This window comes from Tupaia chinensis, unplaced genomic scaffold (genome assembly GCF_000334495.1).
Source record: "Tupaia chinensis unplaced genomic scaffold, TupChi_1.0 Scaffold000037_20, whole genome shotgun sequence".
In the NCBI taxonomy this organism is placed as follows: Eukaryota; Metazoa; Chordata; class Mammalia; order Scandentia; family Tupaiidae; genus Tupaia; species Tupaia belangeri.
In genome coordinates this window covers 1,841,375-1,864,925 of record NW_006159479.1, presented here as the reverse complement: position 1 = coordinate 1,864,925, position 23,551 = coordinate 1,841,375, and the positions used below count along the sequence as shown (strand labels likewise).

Genomic DNA, 23,551 nt, shown 5'->3' with positions numbered 1-23,551 from the left:
ATTTTTCATTCTTCAGGCCCATTAAGATTTGCCTTGCTTAGGCCCAAGTTGTTGCATGGTTGGGAAATGTACTCAGCATATGGGGAAAAAAGACAACAAACTCATAGATCTGGCCTCATGTAATTTTGCCTTTAAGGAGTAAGTTTCCTGCTGCATGCTTATTCACTGGACCCCAGGGGTCTTCTCCATGTCTTCAGGGTTTAGTTATTAGTCAGGGATTTGGGCAGAGTTTATGTTCAGAATTTGTGTTTTACTTTTTCTCTTGCTCTCTCTCTGCCAGGATTTTCCCTTTAAAATTCTAGTTGTTTTTCCATTCCCAGTTCTTATCTCTGGCACCTCTAACTAATAAAGATGTGGTTTTCTTCCACAATTTTCTGTAGCCGTAGCCACAGAGATTGGGCAGTGCCCTTGGGCCAGAAAGCCACAAACTCCTCATACTCCTTCCAAGTGTGGTATTCTGCACTTATACTCCTGAAGCTTCAGTCATATCTACTCTCAAAACAGATCCACTCTCTTAAGACATTTTTATTTTGGGGACCAGCAGTTAGCGTAATGGCTATGTCACTGAACTCCCATGTAGTCAACCGTAGTTCAAGTCCTGGACCCGGTGGCTTAAACTCACGCCGGGCGCGTGTTCGTGCGTGCCCGAGATCCAAGAGGAGAATGGAGGAGAAGGGATTACAAAGTGACCATTCCCCCTGGGGGATGATTTCTCTCTCTGTCTCTCTGGCGAGTGCACGCACCCTGGGAGCGTGCCGCTCCTCTGTAGAAAAAACCTCCCCAAAAAAAAAAAAAAAAAGAGATTTCTGTTTTGTTTTTATCTAAGTTCTATACATTTCATTTAAAGAGTTTATGTGACCATTTCACTCTTTTGCCCTTTCCAGAAGTAGTATGTAGTGTGTATCCTCTTATATAATTTTAAAATATGTAATTGCTGTGGAGACCGGCCAATCTGAGGAAACAGTGTGACCTTTAGACGCATGCAGAAATGCGCTTTCACGAGCTTCATTAGCAATGGCTATGAGAGCATTTCCACACAAAACGCTGCCTGTTGTTGTCCACACCTGATACCTGATACTGCAGGGCAGTATGAGGCTAAAGGAAACTACATGTGTTTATCAGATTTTGCCTCAAAAAAGATCAGAAAAATTATAAGGTGTCAGTCGTTTTTTTGCATCTTCAAATTATTTACATCCTAAAGCAACTGGCTTTGCATTCCATTTCCTCTTCCCCATGTCTCTGGAATCACACTATTACCTTCTAATTGCTCCTAGTCATTTAAAATCCCAAGTGGTTTCTTTTATATCCACAACTTAAATTACAGCAGTTTAAAAATGGCATGAAGATCTAATGACTGTCTTATAAATTAAGTTTTATTTTGATGCAGATGTTTCTTACTAATGCAATGGAGAGGCTTTCAAGACCTCCATGAGGAAAATTATGAGAAGCTAAGAAAGGAAATTTAAAATGACATAAAAAAGTGGAAGGACATCCCATTTTCCTGGATTGGAAGAATTAATATAATCAAATGGCAATTCTTTTTTTTTTTTTCTTTTTTTGGAGAGGTTTTGCTATAGGGTGCATGCGCTCGCCAGACAGACAGAGAGAGACAGAGAGACAGCGAGAAATCACCCCCCGGGGGGATGGCCATGATGCAATCCCTTCTCCTCCATTCTCCTCTCAGGATCTTGGGAACGCACACACACGCACCCCGTGTGAATTTAAGCCACTGGGTCCAGGACGCGAACTGCGTTCGACTACATGGGAGTCCAGCGACATAGCCATTACGCTAACTGCTGGTCCCCAAAATGGCAATTCTACCCAAATTAATCTACATATTTAACACAATCCTAATCAAAGTGCCAGAAACATTCTTCACAGATCTAGAAAATACAATCATATGATTTGTCTGGAATCATAAAAGACCTTGATTGCCAAAGCAATCCTGCACAAGAAGAGTGGAGTGGGTGGCATCTCACTCCCTAACCTAAAAATATACTACAAAGCTTTGGTAATCAAACCAACATGGTATTGGCACAGAAATAGACAGGTGGTGGGGGACCAGCAGTTAGCGTAATGGCTATGTCGCTGGACTCCCATGTAGTTGACCGCGGTTCACGTCCCGGACCCGGTGGCTTAACACTCATGCCAGGCGCGTGTGCGTGTGTGCCCAAGATCCCGAGAGGAGAATGGAGGAGAAGGGATTGCGGTGTGACCATCCCCCCTGGGGAGTGATTTCTCACTTTCTCTCTCTCTGTCTCTGTCTGTCTGGCGAGCACATGCACCCTATAGCGAAAAACCTCTCCAGAAAGAAAAAAGAAATAGACAGGTGGACCAATGGAACAGAATAGAGTCCCCAGAAATAAACTCCAAAGTATACAGCCAACTGATTTTTGACAAAAGGTACCAGTCAATTCAGTGGAGAAAGGAAAACCTCTTTAGCAAATGGTGCTGGAAAAACTGGATATCCACTTGAAGAAAGATGATTCTGAATCCCTATCTCTCACCATTGACAAAAATCAACTCAAAATGGATCAAAGAGCTAAATCTGGGACCAGCAGTTAGCGTAATGGCTATGTCGCTGGACTCCCATGTAGTCGACTGTGGTTCGCATCTTGGACCCGGTGGCTTAAAACTCATGCTGGGCATGTGTGCATGCATGCCCAAGATCCCAAGAGGAAAATGGAGGAGAAGGGATTTTGGTGTGTCCATCTCCCCTGAGGAGTGATTTCTCACTCACTTTCTGTCTCTCTGTCTGTCTATCAAGGGCACTTGCCCTATAGCAAAAAAAAAAAGAACTAAACCTAAGACCTCAAACTATAGAACTGCTGCTAGAAAACATTGGGGAAACTCTGGGAGACATTGGGGTGGGCAAATACTTCTTAAATAAGATTCCCAAAGCACAGTCAATAATCCCCAAAATAGACAAATGGGATTACATCAGGTTAAGAAGTTTTTGCATGGCAAAGGACACAGTAATTAGTGTGAATTGACAGCCCTCAGAATGGGAAAATAATTTTGTAAATTATGCATCAGATAAGGGACTGATAACCAGAATACAAAAGGAACTCAAGCAGCTGTCCTGAAAAAAAGATGATTAACACTATTGAAAGATGGGAGAATGAGTTGAAAAAAAAAAAAAAAAAAACACTCTCTAAGGAAGACATAAGAATAGATAGACAAAAGGCATATGAAAAAATGCTCAACATCCCTCATTATAAGGAAGATGCAGATCAAAACAACAATGAGATACCACCTAACCCCAGTCAGAATGCCTAAGATTACAAGAATAAAAAATGTTAAGTGTGGGGTGGGGGACCTGTGGTGAAAGGGGCACTCTCTTACACTGCTGGTGGGAATGTAAATTGATCCAGCCACTGTGGAGAACAATTTGGAGATTCCTCAAAGATCTACAAATACAACTACCATATGATCCAGCACTCCCACTCTTTGGTATCTACACAAAGGACAGAATAATTGTTAATCGGAAAAGTGCTTGCTCATCAATGTTTATTGCGGCACTATTCACAATTGCTAAGACATGGAACCAACCCAAATGCCCACGAACAGATAAATGAATTGGAAAAGTATGGCACATATACTCTATGAAATACTACTCAGCTATTATAAACAAGATCCTGGCTTTGGAGAGAAAATAGATGAATATGGAAGATTTATTGCTGAGTGAAGCGAGCCAGGCTATGAAGGAGAGACATTGTATGTCTCCACTTAATATATACCACATGTCCACACTCTGGCTGAAATTGAATGACTAAAGGATATAGAAACTTAGTAAATGGTTGTGAATACCAGATACAGTGTGGGGAGAGGGTAGGTGAAGGTGTAGAGGCTGAGGAAGTATATTAATGAGAAAAATAGATATGCAAGGCATTTATGAGACAAAGAAATGGATTATTATCTATTGAAGATAACTTTATAGTATTGTCAACTAGACTGTTGAGAAATGTACACATGTTGGAATATTCACTTTGTAACCTATGTAACATGAGATTGAATGTATAAAAGAAATTGAAATAGAAAGAAATTTAAGAAAAGTATCTCGAGAACAAATTCTTAAATATATTGAATCATATTTCATGTACCAAGGAGATATCCTGACAAAAACATGACAATATAGCGTTTTCTTAAAAAAATAAAAAGTTTCAAAACCCTAGGAATCATTGGCCAAAGTTTTCTAGGAGACATGGATATTTACAAAGTCTCAAAATATATCCCCACAAATAATTTGATAATTACAAAGAAATAAAATTACCTATGTAGACGAAACCACTTAAACAAGTGATCAAAAGTTAACAACACTGGAGCCAGGAGATGACGATTCAAGTCCTGGACCTGGTATATGTGTGCCCAGGATTCTGAAAGGAGAATGGAAGAGAAGGGGTGGCGGAGTGACCAATTCCCAGGGGATGATTTCTCTCTTTCTGTCTCTCTATCTCTTTCTACCTCCCCAGTGAATGTATACATCCTATAGCAAAATCTCTCTTTAAAAAAAAAAAAACACTTTACAACACCAAAAAAAAAAAAAAAGATAAACTGTGCCTCAGAGAGATATACTGAGGACATGTCATTTATGTAGTATCTTTGCCAAAAGTGCAAATAAATTTAAGCATGAAAGAATTTTTATACAACCCAAATTAAAGGGAAAACCCATAAAAATGGCCTCTAGTCTTAAAAAATAGTAATGTCATGAAACACACAAAATAATCTAGAAACAATTCCAGCTTAAAGGAAACTAAAGACAAGCAACAATTAAATGTAATGTGTGATCCAGAATCAGCTTCTGGAGATAAAAAAAATAAAAAAAAATTAAAGGAGAAATCTATGAAGGACATTATGGGGCCATTGGTAAAATTTGAATATATTACATAGTAGTATTTTATAAACATTAAGTATCTTGAATTTGATAGTACATTAAATATTTTGAATTTGATGGTTACACAGCTTATTTAAAAGCATGCTCTTATATATATGAGTTTCTTAAAAGTATTTAGAGTTTAACGGTCATGATGTCTTCAAGTTATTCTTTTTTTTTGAGAGGTTTTTGCTATAGGGCGCGTGTCCTCGCCAGACAGACAGAGAGAGACAGAGAGACAGAAAGCGAGAAATCACCCCCCAGGGGGGATGGTCGCCTCTCGGGATCTTGGACATGCACGCACACGCGCCCGGTGTGAGTTTTAAGCCACCGGGTCTGGGACGCGAACCACAGTCGACTACATGGGAGTCCAGCGACATAGCTATTACGCTAACTGCTGGTCCTTCTTTGAGTTATTCTTAAAGAGGTTTAAAATGTTTGTTGAGGGAGAACTGAAGCAAATATGATAAAATGTTATCAATCAATATTCTAGATGAAGAGTATATGGGAGTTTCTTCATAGTTCTCTTACAATTTTTATGTTTGTTTCTTTTACTGGAAAAAAGAGAAAAAAAAAAAACAGTGTTCTTGAAGAAGGTTCTGTGTAATCTGGCTTATTCTATGTCTTGTCCAGTTACTATCCCTGCACTTAATTCTGCTCCAACTACACTGCTAAGGTTTCTCAGCACTCTGAGCATGCTCCCACCTCCTGCTCACTGCTAGCTCTTCACTTAGGCCCAAACATCTAATAGCTCACTGCCCTTCTCACAAGTCTCTGCTAAATCAATTGAAGCCTCTATCATTTCCTATCCCCATACTGTGTGTGGCAGACACTGGAGGACTGGCTGACCCCTCCTCTTTTTTGTTTGCTTTTACTTTTGATACTAGAAAAATCAAACACTTAATGTCCCAGTCTACTTTCCAAGTAAGGATGGCCATATAATAATCTTCCGGCCAATGACATGCAAAAGGACATACTATTGCCTGTATGCTTTCTTCCTTCTCCTTTGTACAAAGAATACTGAGCTATTGCATGGAGGTATGGTAGTCATCTTGTAATCATGAGGACAAAAGCCACTTACTGAGAATGGTAGAGCAGAAAGCTAGAAGCAGCTTCTTCTGTCCTGTGGATTATCCCGTTTCCTTCCCTCTCTTCAGAATTTCTGTTATGATAAGTAAATCCCTCTTTATGAGGAGATTTCACCAAGTTCATAGAAAAATGGAATTGAAGAATGAATTTATTTTGGTACAGTAAAATTTTGAAATCGTTACAATAGTTTTTCCATAATATGCAATTTTCATGAACCTTTTAAAGACTTCATATTTAAGCTTCAACTAATTGGGTTTGCTCTTATAACTGAACACAGTTTAAAAAAAAAAGAAAATGATACACCATGCTTTGTGTTTCTGCATATCACTTATTATTATTGGATGTTATGGGCTGTATTTGTTTGCTGATTTGTTTATCATCATACAAATACTAGAGTGCAACCTCCATGAAGGAAGAATTTGGTCTGCTTTACTTACCGGTGTAGCCAAGCCTATAAAGAAGTGCCTGGCCAGGAAAGATAATTAGTATTAATATTTGTCAGGTGAATGAAGTATTTTGTGACTTGCTTTTTTCCCCCATGTTAGTACCTATTGTTTTAGCTATTCTTTATAACAAGAATAGAATACTATCTTATCCTTTTTTTTTTCTTTTTTTTTGAGAAGTCTTTGCTATAGGGCATGTGTACTCACCAGGAAGACAGAGATAGAGAGACAGAAAGTGAGAAATCAACCCCTGGAGGGATGGCCATGCTGCAATCCTTTCTCCTCCATTCTCCTCCTGGGATCTTGGGCACGCACGCACACACACCCGGCATGAGTTTAAGCCACCAGGTCTGGGACTCGAACCACAGTAGACTACATGGGAGTCTAGCGACCCAGCCATTACATGAACTGCTGGTTCCATATCTTATCCTTTTTTAAATTACACATGCTGTGCATTCAAATGTGTTCACATGTGAATATTTCCATAGGACAGAAATTACCCTCCAAGAAGACTGAATCTGTGTCCCACCAAACACACAACATAACTTTCACTTCTGCCAGCAGAAGGTTGAGGAGTAGGTCAGTCACATCTTAGTGTTCAACTTATTTTCACTTTCCCAATTACTCGTAAAGTTGACTATCTTTTCATATTTTTAACAGACCTTTCATTTCTTCCCTTAAAGTTAAAATCCATGTCATTTAAAAAAATTATGGGAGTTCTTGTTCATTCATTGATGAATCCTCTGCCTATTTGCTATGTTGCAAATATGTTTTCTCAGGCTGTCACTTATTTTGTGGTGTTACTTCTTTTTTTTCTCTCAAAGAGATTTTTGCTGTACTCCTCTTAGGATTTGGGCACTCACCAGGCATGTGCACAGCATGAATTTAAGCGACTAGGTCTGAGACTTGAACTGTAGTCGACTATGTGGGAGTCTAGTGATGTAACTATTATACCATCTGTAGGTCCCTGTGATGTTACTTATAATATCTTTTTTTTTTTTTGAGAGGTTTTTGCTATAGGGTGCATGCACTTGCCAGACAGAGAGACAGAGAGACAGAAAGCAAGAAATCACCCCCCAGGGGGGATGGCCACACCGCAATCCCTTCTCCTCCGTTCTCTTGGGATCTTGGGCACACATGAACATGCACCCAGTGTGATTTTTAAGCCACCGAGTCCGGGACGCGAACCGTGGTCGACTACATGGGAGTCCAGCGACATAGCCATTATGCTAACTGCTGGTCCCACTTGCAATATCTTTTATCAAATGAAAGTTTTAATATTTCATGTAATAAAATTTATATATAGTTTTTTCATTATGACATCTGAATGCTGTATCTGCTTAGAAATGTCTTCCTCACTCAATGATTTTTACCTATATCCAACAATATTTTTCCTGTACTTTCATAGTTTTGATAATTTTACATTTAACTCTTCTTTTTTTTTTTTTTTTTTTAATAATTCAGAGGTGAAGACATCAGAACCAGAGCTTTTCTTTGTTGGGAGGTTATTTATTAATGATTCTATCTCATTGCTTGTTATGGGCCTATTCAGGCTTTCTATGTCTTCCTGACTCAAACTTGGTAGATTATATGAATCTAGGAATTTTTCCAAAATTTCAGATTTGTAGGCAAATTTCCCTTAAGAGGATATCAAGAACTACTGTCTTCAAATGTTGAAAGCTGTTATGTAAGTCCCATCAAATCACAATTTAGCGTCATACACCCTACATACTCAAATATCCAGTCTTTCACAGCACATTAACAACATTATTAGGAAAACTGTACTACCATGACCAAAGATGTTACAGAGTACACACAATTCTGACAGGAAGAGCAATAATCAGAGTGGTTCTCTTTAGGAAATAATACTACTAAAAAACCATAATAGAAGTAATTTAAAATATTCAAGACATGTTAAATGCACGACTGTGACTCCAAACCGCCATTTAGTATGCTTTGTATTTAGGATATAAAAACTACCCACCTGACCCCACCTATGGAATTTGTTAAGCTGACATGCAAGAGAGTCAAAGCCTCCTATAAGTCAATATTCCCACTATTTTCTGGTTGTACTGAAAAATAAACAACCAGTAAATGATTTTACCTCTTTTAAAAAAACATTTACACTTAAAACATGGGATGAGGTGGGATTTTCTCCTTAAAAATGTTTCTAGAGCTTCTAAAAAACTTGCATTTACAAAACAGTTGATAAAAATATTCCTCTAGATTGTACAAGAAGGGAGAAAGGGACCATTGATAAGACATGACTTCATTCTCGCCTGCTTCATCACAGGGTGGACTCTCCTCATTTTTATTTTCTTCGTTTCTGCAGGTAAATCTTCCTTAGTGTCTTGGTTGGCCACTTCTGCCTGTTTCCCCTTTGCTCCCCTTTTCCCTTTTGTTTGCACTCTCTTGTCTGAAGATTCCTCCTTCCCTGTCACCTTTTTTTGGCTTTGTCTCCACTTTTGCAGGAGCAGGGTTAGCCAACAGCCTTGTGGATCTCCTCTTGGGCTCTTCCTTGGCTGCCCCCTCTGCCGAGGAACTTGGGCATCTTGGCTGCGGACAGGGTTGCGTGCTGGGTACCTGAGAGGCAGCGGCGAACCTAGAGCCTTTGCGGAGTTGAGTGGATAAAACCTACATTTAACTCTTTAGTCCATGTTAGTTGCTGTAGTTCTGCTTATTCTTCATGCCAGGAAACTCATAATAACTATCTTGGTGTCCTATGATTTTATTTATCCATTCCTCTATAGACAGATTTGTGATTGCACACGAACTGAGAACACACATAATTTTATTTTTATCTACATGGACAGAAAATTGTCACATCACTAATTATTTATTATTTCTTCACTAATCTCACATAAATACAATCACATATGCTCTGACTCTATTGATCTATTTGTCTATTATCACAGCATTACCACACTTTTAAAATTTCCATAGCATATGGTACATTCTGCTGTATAAGAGAGAAAGTCTGTCATAATTATTCGTTTTTCAAAATTTTCTTAGCTATTTTGTTGCTTTCTCTTCTATATAAACTTGGGGAAGAGCCTGCCTTTTCATAAAAATCCTGCTGGGAATTTATTGGAACTGCATTGAGTTTTGAGATTAATTTACTAAAAAATGATAGCTTTTTAATATTTGAAATGATTAATCAAAAAGAGATAATTTTCATGTATTTAGGTCTTTCATAGTCTTTAATAATTTATATATATATGTGTGTATATGTGTGTGTATGTGTATATATATATATATATATATATATACATATATATATATATATACAGTTTTTATCAAAAGCCTTGAAAATGTTTTGCTGTCTTATTTCCAGTTATATGTAGGTTCATTGCTATTATTATTTTTTGAAGAATTATTTTATTTAATTTTTATTAATCATCATTATTATTTTTTAATTTGACCAGAAAGAGACAGAGAGAGAAGGAAAGTAAGAAAGCAAGCTACCAGATATGGGACTCAAACCATGGGCATCCATGTGGGAGTCCAATGCCTTAACCACCACACCAATTGCTGGCCCCGTTGTTATTATTAAATAATTAGACCATTTTCCGTCTGACTTTTTAACTGGTCATTGTGGTATATAGGTATGTGGTATAAAGTTGATCATTTTTGTATGGGGGCAGTTTTTCAAAAAGTTCATAGCAAATGTGCATCATGATATAAATATTCAGGCATTTCAAACTTTATTTTTGGCATCAAAAGGAGGTCATATTTAATTCCATTTTTTAATACATTTTTTTGGAGTGCCCTGGAATGTTGACTGTACATATCTGAAATAAACTCTCATTTTTTTGGGAGGGTAGATTTTTGCTATAGGGCACATTCACTCACCAGAGAGACAGAAAGACAGAAAGAGAGAGATCATTCCCCAGGAGGGTTGCCACGCTGTAATCTCTTCTCTATTCTCCTCTCAGAATTTTGGGCACACATGCACACACACTTGGAGTGAGTTTAAGCCCCTGGGTCCTGGACTCGAACCATAGTCAACTACATGGGATTCCAATGACAACTATTTCACCATCTGCTGCTTCCAAAATCTCATTCTTTCTAATTGCTTTTCAGCTGAATCTTTCAGACTCTCTAGGTAGATATTTCTATCATCAATGAGAACAGAATCTGTTAAGTCTTTATACTGTGTTGCTTCTCATGTAAGTGATAACTTTGGGAATTCAAAATATTAACATGAAAATTTAAGGGAGCTAAAGTAAAGTTTTAATTTGAAGAATAGTGTAAATTGTGTTTGATAAAAAAGAGCTTTAACCTACTGAATATATTTTATATTTTGTCCTAATACTACTGTAGAATAATAGCTACTCAAAATGCTTTAAAACTTAAGACACTGTTAAACAGAATTGTGCATAAAAATTAACATTCTCCTAGAAAGTATTAGGTTTTGTTCTTAGCTAAAATGAGTAGAAAATTAAGAATTTGTTCAATACATTTTTTTTTTCTTTTTAGAGAGAGACTTTTGCTATACAGTATGTATGCTTGCCAGAGAGACAGAGAGACAAAAGGCAAGAAATCACCACCCTAGGGGGAATAGCCACATCACAATCTCTTCTCTTCCATTCTCCTCTCAGATTTTGGGCACATAAACCCACATGCCTGGCAAGAGTTTTGCTAGTGGGTGTGGGATTCAAACTGTGATTGACTGTGTAGGAATACAGTGACGCACCATTACACCATCTGCTGTTCCACCTTCAATACTTTTTAAACAAATTATCTACTAGGAATGCTTCATCAGTGGTTACAATTTAAGCTTCTGAAAAAGCTTAGATATTTGAACAGAGACATTAAAGTTCTTTTTGAATGGGACTTCAATTTTAAAACATGAAGTACCGACCAAATAAAACTTACATAGAATTTTTTTGAACAAAAACCTGAAGAACTTTAAAATTTACATTTAATCATCATATATCTTTACAGTATACAACATGGCCGTCCCAGCAAGAACACAGTGCATACCAGTCAAGTCAGACATTACCATATATTGGGTTGTCTGAAAAGTCATGATGTATTTTTCTATATCATGACTTCCTTGACAACCCAATACGTTATCATCAACAGACAACTTCTCATTTTTTTGTCTCTTAAATGTTTTGTTTATTTTTCTCTTATCCCTTCCCTCCCACTTCCTATTACCCACCCCTATTACCCATCCTCTTCCATACTGTCTCTATTATCTACAGTTGGCCTCCTGCTATTATACCTTCCAATCTTTCAATTTCTGCTACAAAGTGCAGACATTCAGTATGTATTAAGCAGGAACATACAATGCCTGTCTTTCATAGTCTGGCTTGCTTCACTTAGCATTAAATGTTCCATATTCATCCACTTTATGTCAGATGTCAGAGTCTCATTGTTTTTTTATGGCTATGTAGTATTCCATAGAGCACATGTGCCACATTCTTTCTTTTGTTTTTTTTTAAAAAAAGTATTTATTTATTTATTTATATTTATTAATTCATTTATTTTCATTTGACTAGAGAGAGACAGACACACAGAGAGAAGGAAAGTGAGAAAGCAAACCACCAGGTCTGGGACTCAAACCACAGTTGGCCATGTGGTTGTGTTCAATGCCTTAACCACTACACCACCTGCTGGCCCATGCCACATTTTTTCAGTCCACTTATCTGTTCTTGGATATTTGGGTTGATTTCATGTCCTTGCAACTGTGAATAATGCTGCAATGAATATGGATGTGCAAGTGTTTTTCCAACTGAGGGTTTTCCTATCCTTTGGGTAGATACCTAATAGTGGAATTAACTGATTGATTTCACTGATTTGCTAATTTTTTTTTACAGTATTTATTTTAAAAAATCCACGTATAAGTGGGCCCATGCATTTCAAACTCTTGTTGTTCAAAGGTCAATTGTATAGGCAGATACATGCTTGAGTTTATAATTTACAGATTATGGGGACCAGCAGGTGGTGTGGTGGTTAAGACACTGGACACTCAGACATGGCTGACCACAGTTTGAGTTCCAGACCTGGTGGCTTGCTTTCTCATTTTCCCTTTCTCGCACTCTCTGTGTCTCTCTCTGGTCAAATTAAATGAATGAAATGAAATAAATAAAAAAGGTACAGATTATGTATTAGAATAAAAATAATTTCATATACTTTTTCAAAAGAACAACCCAACACAGAAGTAGCAATAAAGTTACAAATAATGAGATAAAATTATTTAGAAGTTTGTCTCTATGGAAGAGAGGAGGACTGGGCAAATGGTCAAAAAGGAGCACAATTTGCCTATTTTAACTTTGTATTGTCCAGTTCCATGTGGCCAAATGTAGTTCTACTTTTGCCATATAAGTTCTCTACTTCTAATTATTTACCAGATGCTTTATTATAACTCCATTTTTGGCCTTTGTTTTGGAATCTGTTATTTCTGTTGCCACCTCCTGATCACTGTCCCCTGACCCCTGGAACCTCGATGTCCTTCCTGGGGTCCTTCCATCTCTGGCTGCTCTGTGGCCACAGAGAGTTGCCAGCCTCTTGAATCATGCCATTTATCCTATATTTCTGTTACTACTGCAGTAGGGACATCAAAGCAAACACCAGCTTTCCTTTTGCGAAAGACCATTCCCTTTGCTTTGGAATCAATATCCTCACCCAGCTGCTCCTTAAGTTCTTTCCAAGCATAATTAATGTTTGGCATTTCAATTGAACACTGCAAGATCATAGTCACAAAACCCACATTTGAGTTGATCAATGGGCACTGGTCTACTGATGTGACACCTGATATATGGGCCAGTGCTGCAGCCAGGGCTTCTGCTGGCCCCTTCTCAATCAGCTTCTCGGCTGATTGCTTTAAGTAACTAATGGCAGTGGGAGGCACAGAATCCAGAAGCCTAATTGTATCTTTGCTGGAAGCTTTTATTATTTCTGTTGCAGAAGGAATATCTATTTGTTTAAATTTAATTCTCTTTGGTGGAGAGCTTTGTACAACCAAATCAATCTCAGGGATGTCTAGTCCACATGCAGCATCACTGGTTGCCACCAGAACTCCAAAATCACCATTTCTAAAAACTTTCAGGGTGACTTCTCTCTGTTTCTGTGGAATGTCTCCATGTAGTGACTGGGTATCCTGCTTTATAGACATATTCTGCGAGAGCTCCTGGGCCTCTTTTTTGGTTTCACAAAAGATGATGGTACGCCCTTGATGGCCACATGTGATCTGAGAGATCACATCCCCACTAACCTCTGCCCTCTGAGTCCAGTGGCACTTGATACCAGATGCTCCCGTTATTGCAGTTTTCTGAGTCTTTTTGCCAATCAGATCCACCTGTTCACGTGTAGGTTTCATGTATTTCTTAGCAACATTAAATACCCAATGAGGGCAAGTTGCAGAAAAAAGCAATGTTTGGGGATTATCTTCAAAATCTTTATTGTAGGCCACACATAAGATCTCTTCCACTTGATCAGCAAAACCCATATCCAACATCTGGTTGACTTCATTCATCTAGGACAACATGCTTAAGTTTGGTGAGATCAAGCTTGCCATTCTGTAGGTGGTCTTTGATATGACCCCACGTCCCAACCAGGATATCAATCCCATTCTGCAGGCATTCAATTTGACCTCCATATTGAGTTTCACCATAAAAACAAGCCAATGCCTGCTTCTTTGTGATGTCATTGAAGTCTCTGCTTACTTGATTTGCCAACTCCCTTGTAGGTGTAAGAACCAGTACCTGAGGAGAACAGCCTCTCTTTTTGTCTTGCATTTCTCCCTGAAGTTTCTCCATCAGAAGAATGGCAAAGGAGAAGTCTTCCCAGTTCCTGTCCATGCTTGTGCAATTAAATCCTCCCCAGTATTGATATGGTGGAATGTCTTTGCTTGTATAGGAAACAGGAAGGTCACCCCATGGCTTTGAGAAGCTTAATAGTCTCTTCAGATAGAGAAATTTGAAAAAGCCTCTTCTTTTTGTTCCACAGGTATTTTTCCTGCTCTGTCTCACTGTTACTTTCTTCACTGGCAGCTTCTTTGAAGTTAGAGACAGGATCAGAAGGAACAAATCCATTCTTCAGTTTGGGATTTTTTTCTCCAATGTCTCCATTCATTTCTTTCTCTTTCTCCAGCTTCTTGGGCTTAGGAGCATCTGTTTCTTCTTCAGAAGGCTCCTCACTTTTTTATTACTTTTTTGGTTTTAGGAGAAATGATTTTCTTTGCAGAAGGCTCCTTAGGAGAAATAATGTCACTTTGAAGTGGCTCCTCTTCCTTTTTTGCCTTTTTGGATTTAGGAAAACTCATGTCAACTTTGGAAGGCTCTGCTTTCTTTTTAACTTTTTTAGCTCTAGGGGACTTAGTTTCTTCCTTTTCTTCTGCTGACTCTTCAGTCTTACTGACCTTTGGCTTCTCCTTTTTACCTTTCTTCTCATTTTGCTTTCGCAAAGTCGTTTACCCTATGGTCGTATCTGATTACAAACTGCTGTCACTGAGTTTTCCTGGCATTCCTTGGCACACATTACCTTGGCCGAATGAACTCCTCAACTGAGTGGAGAGGTAGAGACAGTACAGTCCTTGACCCACCCAGTCATGTCACTTCTGGTACCAAGACTGCCATTTTTTTTTTAAACTGAGTCCTGTGATAGTTCTATTTGTAGGTTTCACAGTGGCTGTACTAATTTACATTCTCACCAACAGTGGAGAAGTGTTCCTTTTTCACCAGCAGGTATCATTCCTTACTTTTTAATCTTAGTCATTCTGACTGGGGGTAAAAGGTATCTCAATGTGGGTTTGATTTGCATTTTCCTTAATCCATTAACATTCAATGTTTTTATCAATGTTTTTGGACTTATCCCTGTCATTTTGTAAGCCATTTTCTTAATTAATTCTTTGTTTATTTCTGTTTTATTTCTGTTTCTCTCTTTAGCTTTCCTGATATAGTACTCTTATCAGTACTTCTTGAGAGCTGGTCTAGTGTTGGTAAATTCTTCCAGGTTTTGTTTATCTGAGAATGATTTTATTTGTTCTTACCATTGAAAAGATAGTCTTGCGGAGAATAGTATCTTTGGTTCAAATTGTTTTTCTTTTAGTGTTTTGAATATGTCTGCTCATCCCTTCCTTGCTTGCATTGTTTCAGTCAAGAGGTCTGACGTTAATCTAATAGGATAACCATTATAAGTAACTTGATGCTTTTCTCTTATCAATTTTGAAATCTTGCTTTTGTCTTTGATTTTTACCAATCTGGCTATAAAGTGCTAAGTTGAGGATCTTATGTTGATTCTATTTTGCATCCTTTGCGTTTCATGGGTCTAGATGTCTGAATGTTTCTCTAGTTTTGGAAAGTTTTCTACAAGTATTTTAAGGAATAAATTTTCTATGCCCTTATCAGATTCATCACCTTCCAGAATATCAATTATTCAGATATTTGGGCATGGTATCTAGTATTAACGGTTTCTAGTATTTCCTATATGTTGTCCTCATTTTTTTAAAAATTATTTTTGGTGGTTTTGTCTAGGTCAGAGGCTTTGTTTCTAGATCAGAGATCCTGTTTTGTGCATGGTCTAATCTACTACTAATACTTTTGAGGGAGGTTTTGATCTCTTGTATTATAGTCTTCATCTCTAGAAGTTCTGTTTGATTCTTTTTTATGGTGTCTATCTCTTTATGGGGTTCCTACTTCAAGTCATAGAATAATTTTTCTGATCTCCTGGAGTTGGTTGTCTGTTTTCTCTTGCATCTCCTTGAGTTTATTTAGAATACATGTTCTGAATTATTTTTCTGATGAATCATTGATTTCCTCTGATTTTCCATTGCTGGAAATGAGTTCTTATGTTCCCTTTTGGGGGGAAGTTGTTCCTGTTTTTCTCATATTTCTTGAAACATTGCTGTGATATTTAGTCATCTGAAGAAGTAGCAAGTAGCAATTCACTTCTTGCTACTTCTTTTGAGTATATATTTCTGTAGCTGTGTTTACATGTGCTTCCTTCTGATCTGTATTAGCTATGTGCCAGTTCTCTTGTACTGTGGCAATAAGAATTTTGGGTTCAGATTTACATAGAGGGGTTTCTTCCATCTTTTGTTGATGTGAGTGTGGAAGAGAACTCCTCCAGAGCCTCAGAATGCTCAGATGTTTGGCTCCTACATACCTGGACCTATTAGGTCATTATGTGGCAGGAGACTGACCTCAGAGGTCAGAATGTAAGAGTAGTATCCAAAATCATGTGTGGTATCCAAAATCATGTACCATGTAGAACACAGTATGAAACAAAACAGGGCCTCTTCCCACACCCTAGACTGGGCAGGAGACTTGAGAAGAACTGCCTCTGGTCAGATCTCTGAAAGCTTGAAATTTGATCACTTCTATGGGCCATTTGTGTTTTAATATCAGATCAGTATCTTGAAGATTCTGCCTGTTAATTAACAGATGGAAAAGCAGAAAAATTTTAAAAAGAGATAATATTTATGCTAATAAATGTAATATAAAATTTTTATTTAAACATTAGTTTAAAAACACTTCATATTTTTTCCTTCAAGTGGGAAAAATGGGACACTTTAATAATGTTCAATAAATTTTTATTTTTTTAAAAAACAACTCTTATCCTATTTCAACTCTTCTGACCATTCTAAATTGTGAAACAAAATTAAATGACCAAACAATAAAATAAGATCTCTTGGCTTCTTGTGTTTTCTAGTACAAAGAGATATTAGTTCAGTTTCTGAAAATGGTTTAGCTCTCCCTTGGTGCACTTGGGGTTTAAGAGATGGAGATTCTATTGACTCTTTCAATAGAAAGTTTTATCTATCTCCCTATTTACCTGTTCATTTATTTATTTAACTTATGTCTTCCATGAGCAAGAGAGAGAGTACCCCCCAATAGGATCCTGATGCTGTCATCCACCCCCAACCTTAGGTGGCCCTGGATCATGAGCATACACAGACCCAGCCTCTACAGAAGGACTCTCTGGGTGTAGATGGGAACCTTCCCATGTGGGTCAGCCTTGCAGAGTTGCATTTTACAGCTTCACCACCATTGGCTTTCCAAAGTTTTGACTTCTTGGAAACATATCCACAATGTAGCAAAAGCTAAACAAAAGAACTATGTATTCCCTTTGTCTCCATCCTTTTTCATTGCAATTACCATAGGAAAAGGAGCTCTGCAAAAACAGAAAGGAGAAAAGAGTAAAGGAAAGATAAATAAAACCCCAGAGTCTGTTCAGTCATAAAACCTGACAGAAAACAATTGTTTCTGACAACTCAGTCAGAAATGGCAGGATTGCATCTCTCTCTTTCTCTCCCTTTTTTCTTCTCCAAAATCAAATGTTTAGGCCAAAGTCGGAGCACCATGTATATTTTTACTAAAAAATCCCTTAAAGAAAAAACAAAGTATGTGAAGGAATGAGGACAAATGCAAGAAAAGGGATTGGGAAGTTTTAAAAAATATGTATATAATCCCAATTCAAACATTGATCTTTATCACAAAAAGGCTAGTTCTGGGGATCAGCAGGTGACATGGTTAAGGCGTTGGACTCCTACATGACTGACCACGGTTTGAGTCCTGGACTGGTGGCTTGCTTTCTTACATTCCTTCTTTCTCTCTCTGGTGAGCACACACAACCTATAACAAAATTAAAATAATAATAATAATAATAATGATGATAAATAAATCTTTGGAGAAAAAAAAAGTCACCTCCTGGAACTTGAAAATACAGTGATCATGGAAAGTGATAAGGGTGGTTACTTTTTTTTTTTCCATTAAAGTCAAGGATCCTAAAATACTATCAGATTCCTTCATTTCTTCCTTCCTTAATTTTTATTATGATTCTCCCCACTCTCATTTCAACACACAAGCCACATCTATATGGATAATAAAACTAGCTTGGAAAATCAAGAAACTTTAAAATTTTTCCCTCTGAAGGATATTATTCAGGGGTTACATTTTTCCAGTCAGAAGTGGATAGAAACCTCCAGTAAGGTTGTCTTGTTGAAATTATGTGTAAATTGCATGAAAATCCATGACATTCTGTCACCTTGAAAAAATAAATCAGCTACCAAATCTACAACAGTTAGAAAAAGTTACAACTTTTTAAAAATTTACTTTTTTTCTGATAACATTAAGAATTTCTCTCAGAACTAAGTTAACTGATTATTAAGATGCAACAAGTAAAATGACTTATCTAATCAGAAAGAACTGCATTTTGTGGTGAGGAGGTGAATTGCAAGGGAGCAAATGCATTATCAGATAACATCTGAACAGGCTAGTGGGATTCAATATTTTTAACTTCTCTTTTCTCTTCCTTTATCCACTCATTCCTATTTTTCTTTGCTTCACTAGTTTCACGGGGTTTGGAAAAGTAGGGCTTATATGATGTCCTGAAAACACACTGTCCTGTGTAAACAATTGTTTTTGGCAATTCAGAGTTTTCATGGCAGGATTGCATCTCTCTCTTTTTCTTTCTTTCACTCTCTCTTTTTTTCCCCTCTCAAACCAAATGTTTAGGCCAAAGTTAGAATTGCATGTGTATTTTTATGACTTGGCATATTCAAACATTACAATTGTGTTTAAAGGGGAATTTGATCTTTTTTGCTTTCTTCCTTGGGTCTACATCTTTTCCTATTTCCATTGTTACCTCTTAGTGTGTTTTCATATCTTAGTATACCTCTTCAGCATCTGTTTCTCCTCAATCATGATTTTTTTTTTTTAACAATAATATTGCTTCAGTCTTTTTGGACATGTTTCCTTTTGCCCCCACCTATGAACTTCACCAGGGTGTGTTGAAGGTTAACAGCTCTATTTCTGGAATTCTCTTGGATCCTTTTAGCAGAAAAGTGCCAAGGAATATAAGCAGGGCTCAAATGTATCTGGGCTCTGCCAAGTCCTTTGAGGAAGGCTTCACAGAGTGTACCTTCTGCCAGCTCTCCTCTGCTCTCGCTGTGCCCAGCTTCTCCACCATTCCATCCAGGAACTCACATCTTTTGCTGATGTGGGAAAGGAGCCTTTGGATTAATTGAAGCACCAGAATACTCATTTATTTAACAACACTCCACCTTGTCCATTAACAGGTAGAATATTGCTTCTCACTTTACTGAGTTTTCTACTTGTCTTTTTCATGCCACACCATACAGGGGCCTCGATATATCCAGTGCTCATTTTTAAATGCTCCTATTGATTGTTAGAAATGACCAGAGTTACTGAAAAAGCTTTTCCCACAGTTGTTGAAACAGTGGAAAGGGTAGATGGTTGGCAAAAGTACTGCTAGAAGAATTTGGCTGGCAGAATCACTTAGCAGTGTTTGCCAAAAGGGCAGTGGGTCACAGAGTCACCCTATTAACATACTGTCTTTCTTATAACATAGCTCATGCTATTTGCTTCCATTGTGACTCTTCGTGTTGCAAGAGGTGGTAAACCCAACCCAAAGAGGCTCAAGCAAAAAGAGACTTCATTGGTTTCAAAACTGATAAACTAAGAGGTGGGATCGTTCTCTTGTATAGCTAAATGTGGGACTTACATGGTGCTAAAAAGCTGCTATTTCTCTCTGTGATCTATTGGCTTTCTCTTTACAGTCCTGGCTCATTCATTGGCAGGATCTCTCTTTCAAATACAAGTTCTAGAACAAGAGTTCCAGAACTTATATCTTCCCAGCTTCACTTGCACAAGGCTCATTGCAATTACATGTTTGATAGTAGAAGGCTTAGGCTCGTGAAACAGGATTTCCCGTATCTGGAAAAAGGAGCAGTGCTGGAAATTTGGCATGTTCTTTACCCAGAAGCCCCTGCCAAAGTCTCACTGTGTTCTGTTGCCATTGCTGTTGCATGGTAACAAAATCAGGATTTCTATCGAGTATTCTCCATGCTCTTTGCATCCATTTTCTTCAGGGAGAAGCTAAACCCATCTCCAGCTCCTGGTACAAATTCTGGGTTACTTAAGACTCTCTTAGTAATCTCTTTCCTCTTGACTATAATTGATTATGCAAGACTGTGTGATAGAATTCTGCTAAGGAGATGTAAGAAGTCAGCTGAAGGCTCTTGGTAAATGTCTCCTTAATCTTGAGAAGGGACACATAGGAAAAGATAGCCTCTTCTTTAAGATATCATTGTCTACAAGAGATGCTAGTAGTATGGGAACCAGCAGTTAGCGTAATGGCTATGTCGCTGGCCTCCCACGTAGTCGACCGCCGTTCGCGTCCTGGACCTGGTGGCTTAAAACTCACATCGGGCGCGTGTGCGTGCATGCCCAAGATCCCGAGAGGAGAATGGAGGAGAAGGGATTGCAGCATGACCATCCCCTCTGGGGGGTGATTTCTCGCTTTCTGTCTCTATGTCTCTGTCTGTCTGGGGAGTGCACATGCCCTATAGCAAAAACCTCTCCAAAAAAAAAAGGAAAAAAAAAAAAAAAGAGATGCTAGTAGTTACTACAGCTATCTAGCAGCCATAGGGGAACTAACCCAAGAAGCAAGGGCAAAGCTCATTTGCAGAGAAGGGGAGGAACTGAAGGCTTTGATGACCCTGTTGAACTTCTGCCCTATCCTGTAGCCATCCTGACTTCAGACTTTTTGTGATGTGAGACATAATGTATTCTTATTGATTAAGCTGCTTTGTGTTGAGTTTCTTGGTTGAAAGGGAATTTGATCTTTTTGCTGTTTCATCTTCTGGGTCTACTTTTTTGGTCTATACTCTTTAGTTCCATTGTTTTCTCTTTTAGGGGACATTCAGCTGAAAGTATTCTAAATGGCATTTTGTCATTGGGTCATGTTCCTCTTTTTGAGCATTCCCTGCGGGAATGTGATGTGTGATTGGCCTCAGTCTAGATAACCCAGGACCCTCTGCGGTGGGATCAATTCATACCATCTGACTTCATGTACTGAACACAGATGACAACAACCCACTGGGAAATGATGCTATGATTTCCGTAAAATAGTAATGTAGATGCTGTACAACAAAAATATCAGATGTCCAATACCTTGTTCTTTTGAATATACCTTTTATTACACAGTCGTCTTCAATCATGAGTATAGTAAGTAGGTTATTTGTTACTTCATCTGGTAGCCCAGCATACATACCTTTGGAGGTATTTTAGACTGAAGGTAGATCTGCCATGCTGTTGACTAATCTCAATAGTTTATGAAAACTTGTCCTCAGTTAGGGTCTCATATCTTCAGCTTTGGAACATAAACTCTTTTGAGAACATAGCAAAGGAACACTGTGACACATGGCCAAATGCTCCCGAAGGATACTAGAAAAACCAGGCTGCTGTTAAGCAGCATGTATCATCCCTGAGGCCCCATGGTTTTCTGACCCTCCTCTCTCATACCCCCTAAAGTTCAGTTGGTCTCATGGCTCGTGAGTCAGCCTGGTATGTAGAATAGAGGGGCCTCAGGTCAGGCTATGTCTAGTGATTTTAATTCTGCTGTTGACTGAAATTTCAACTGTCAAGAAAGTTTTGCAGTCAGCCATTTGATAGTGGAAGGGTTAGCCCATGAAATTGGATTTCCTGTGTATCTGGAAAGAGGAGCAGCCCTGGAGATCTGACATGCTCTATGAAAATTAGGGGTTAGTTTTTGCTGTTCCTGGTTAGTTTGTGCTGAACCTAATGTACTTCAACATTTGAAGATTAAAAAAAAAAAGAACAGAAAAATTTCTTTCTATTTTGTATTATGGACTTAAGTAACTTTGCGGCAAGAGAATTTAATCAACATTAAACTATTTATATCGCTCCAAAGTAATTTCCTCTCTGTCAATGCAAAGACATGCGATTTTGCTTAGTTATAATTAGTGTGAACATACTCGTTTTTGTCTAAGAAAGGTTTTCTTTACCTTGGCATTCAGATTTGTTTTTATAGGCGAAGAAAACACTGCAAACGATTGAGAAGAAACCTCTGCTGGAGAGTTGGGAGAACTCTATGGACTCATACTATCCCAGAATGAAAGAAACCTTCAGGGACCTACATCCCTGCCTGTATCTCTTATGCTCAGCCTTCTATATAAATAAGCTCACTGGAATGGCTTTTTCACTCAAAGACTCCTCTGACTCTCACTCCACAGCACCAAGGAATTGGTCCTCTTGCTTCTAAAAGAAGAATGAAATCCCATCCTCTGGGTTGCCAGGAACCACTTGTCTGTCTTGAGCCTGCACCCTTGACCCTACTTTACCTGGCTGCCATGTGATTGAAGAAGTGGGATCCTCCTGGGAAGAAAGCAGAAAATATGCAGCTCTGGGGCAGTTCTCCATATTTATCTCCTTCAAACGTCTCCTTTTTTCTTGAGATCACACACAAATAGTTTTTTAATCTATCAAAGCATAAAATTGCCTGTCCTTTTTTCCTAAGTCAAGGAAGTAGCCTTGTTAGGTTTAATTAAAAACAGCAACTATTTGTACAGCTGTGCCTGGGCTCACAGCTCATAAAAGGATTTAGCTTGAGCCTTGCTGCCTGTGCACTTGGGAGAGCTTCACACAGCCATGTAGGATCCTCATCTGGGCAGCATCAGGCCTGGGCTTTGGGGACAGGCCCCCTTGCACACTGTTGCAACTTCAGCTGTCAGATTGTGGGTGTGCATGGGGGCACGAAGCAAACACAAAGAAGAGAACTTCCAGATAGAAAAGTTCAACCTATTTCGTTTAGGCGATATGAGGCCTTGAAGGCTACTCCACGAAGTTCCTGAAAATTCTCCTAGGGCTGGGAAGGGAGGGAGGGGCAATGACTTCCCTTTGTGAATTTGCTGGGGCTCTTCACACTTTAGCCCTCCCGGGCGGGTCATTTCCATCACCACCCAAGGCGTAAGTGGTCACTGGCAGGCATCCTTCACAGGAGCTGGGGGCGGGGTATGCCTGCTGATAGATGCATCCACACAAAGCAACACGCGTTCCCATCAAAGCTCTGGAGATGAGCAAGAGCCAGCGCTCAGCGTTTGGCTGATTCTCAAGTACACACCGAGCAGAGCCTCGCTTGGGTCGGAATAAGCCCATTTGGACTTGAAGTGAATGCAGGGGCCAGCGTGGGTCACCGATTGCGGACCCGGGGCGGGGCCGGCCACACAAGCTGAGAGACACCGAAGCAGAGGAGCGGCGGGTTAGGAAATGTAACCCTGGCGACCCTAAACGCCCCCGCCTCTTTTGCTCTCGCTCCACCTGCTCGCGGAGCGCCCAGCCGCCAGCGGAGGCGATGGGCAGGCCCGCGCCCCTAG

General features: G+C 38.8%; 1 protein-coding gene and 1 pseudogene across 1 annotated transcript in view; one reads left to right on the top strand and one right to left on the bottom strand.

Annotated features, from left to right (window-relative positions):
• Positions 1-12,753: 12,753 nt before the first annotated feature.
• LOC102484798 (nucleolar RNA helicase 2 pseudogene) lies at positions 12,754-14,878 on the bottom strand (annotated as a pseudogene).
• Positions 14,879-23,529: 8,651 nt separating this feature from the next.
• Positions 23,530-23,551, top strand: part of DLEU7 (deleted in lymphocytic leukemia 7) — a 23,290-nt gene continuing 23,268 nt past the window's right edge. The window contains exon 1 of the mRNA XM_006140532.1: positions 23,530-23,533. Coding sequence (XP_006140594.1) covers positions 23,530-23,533 — 4 coding nt within the window. The remainder of the gene's footprint in view (positions 23,534-23,551) is intronic.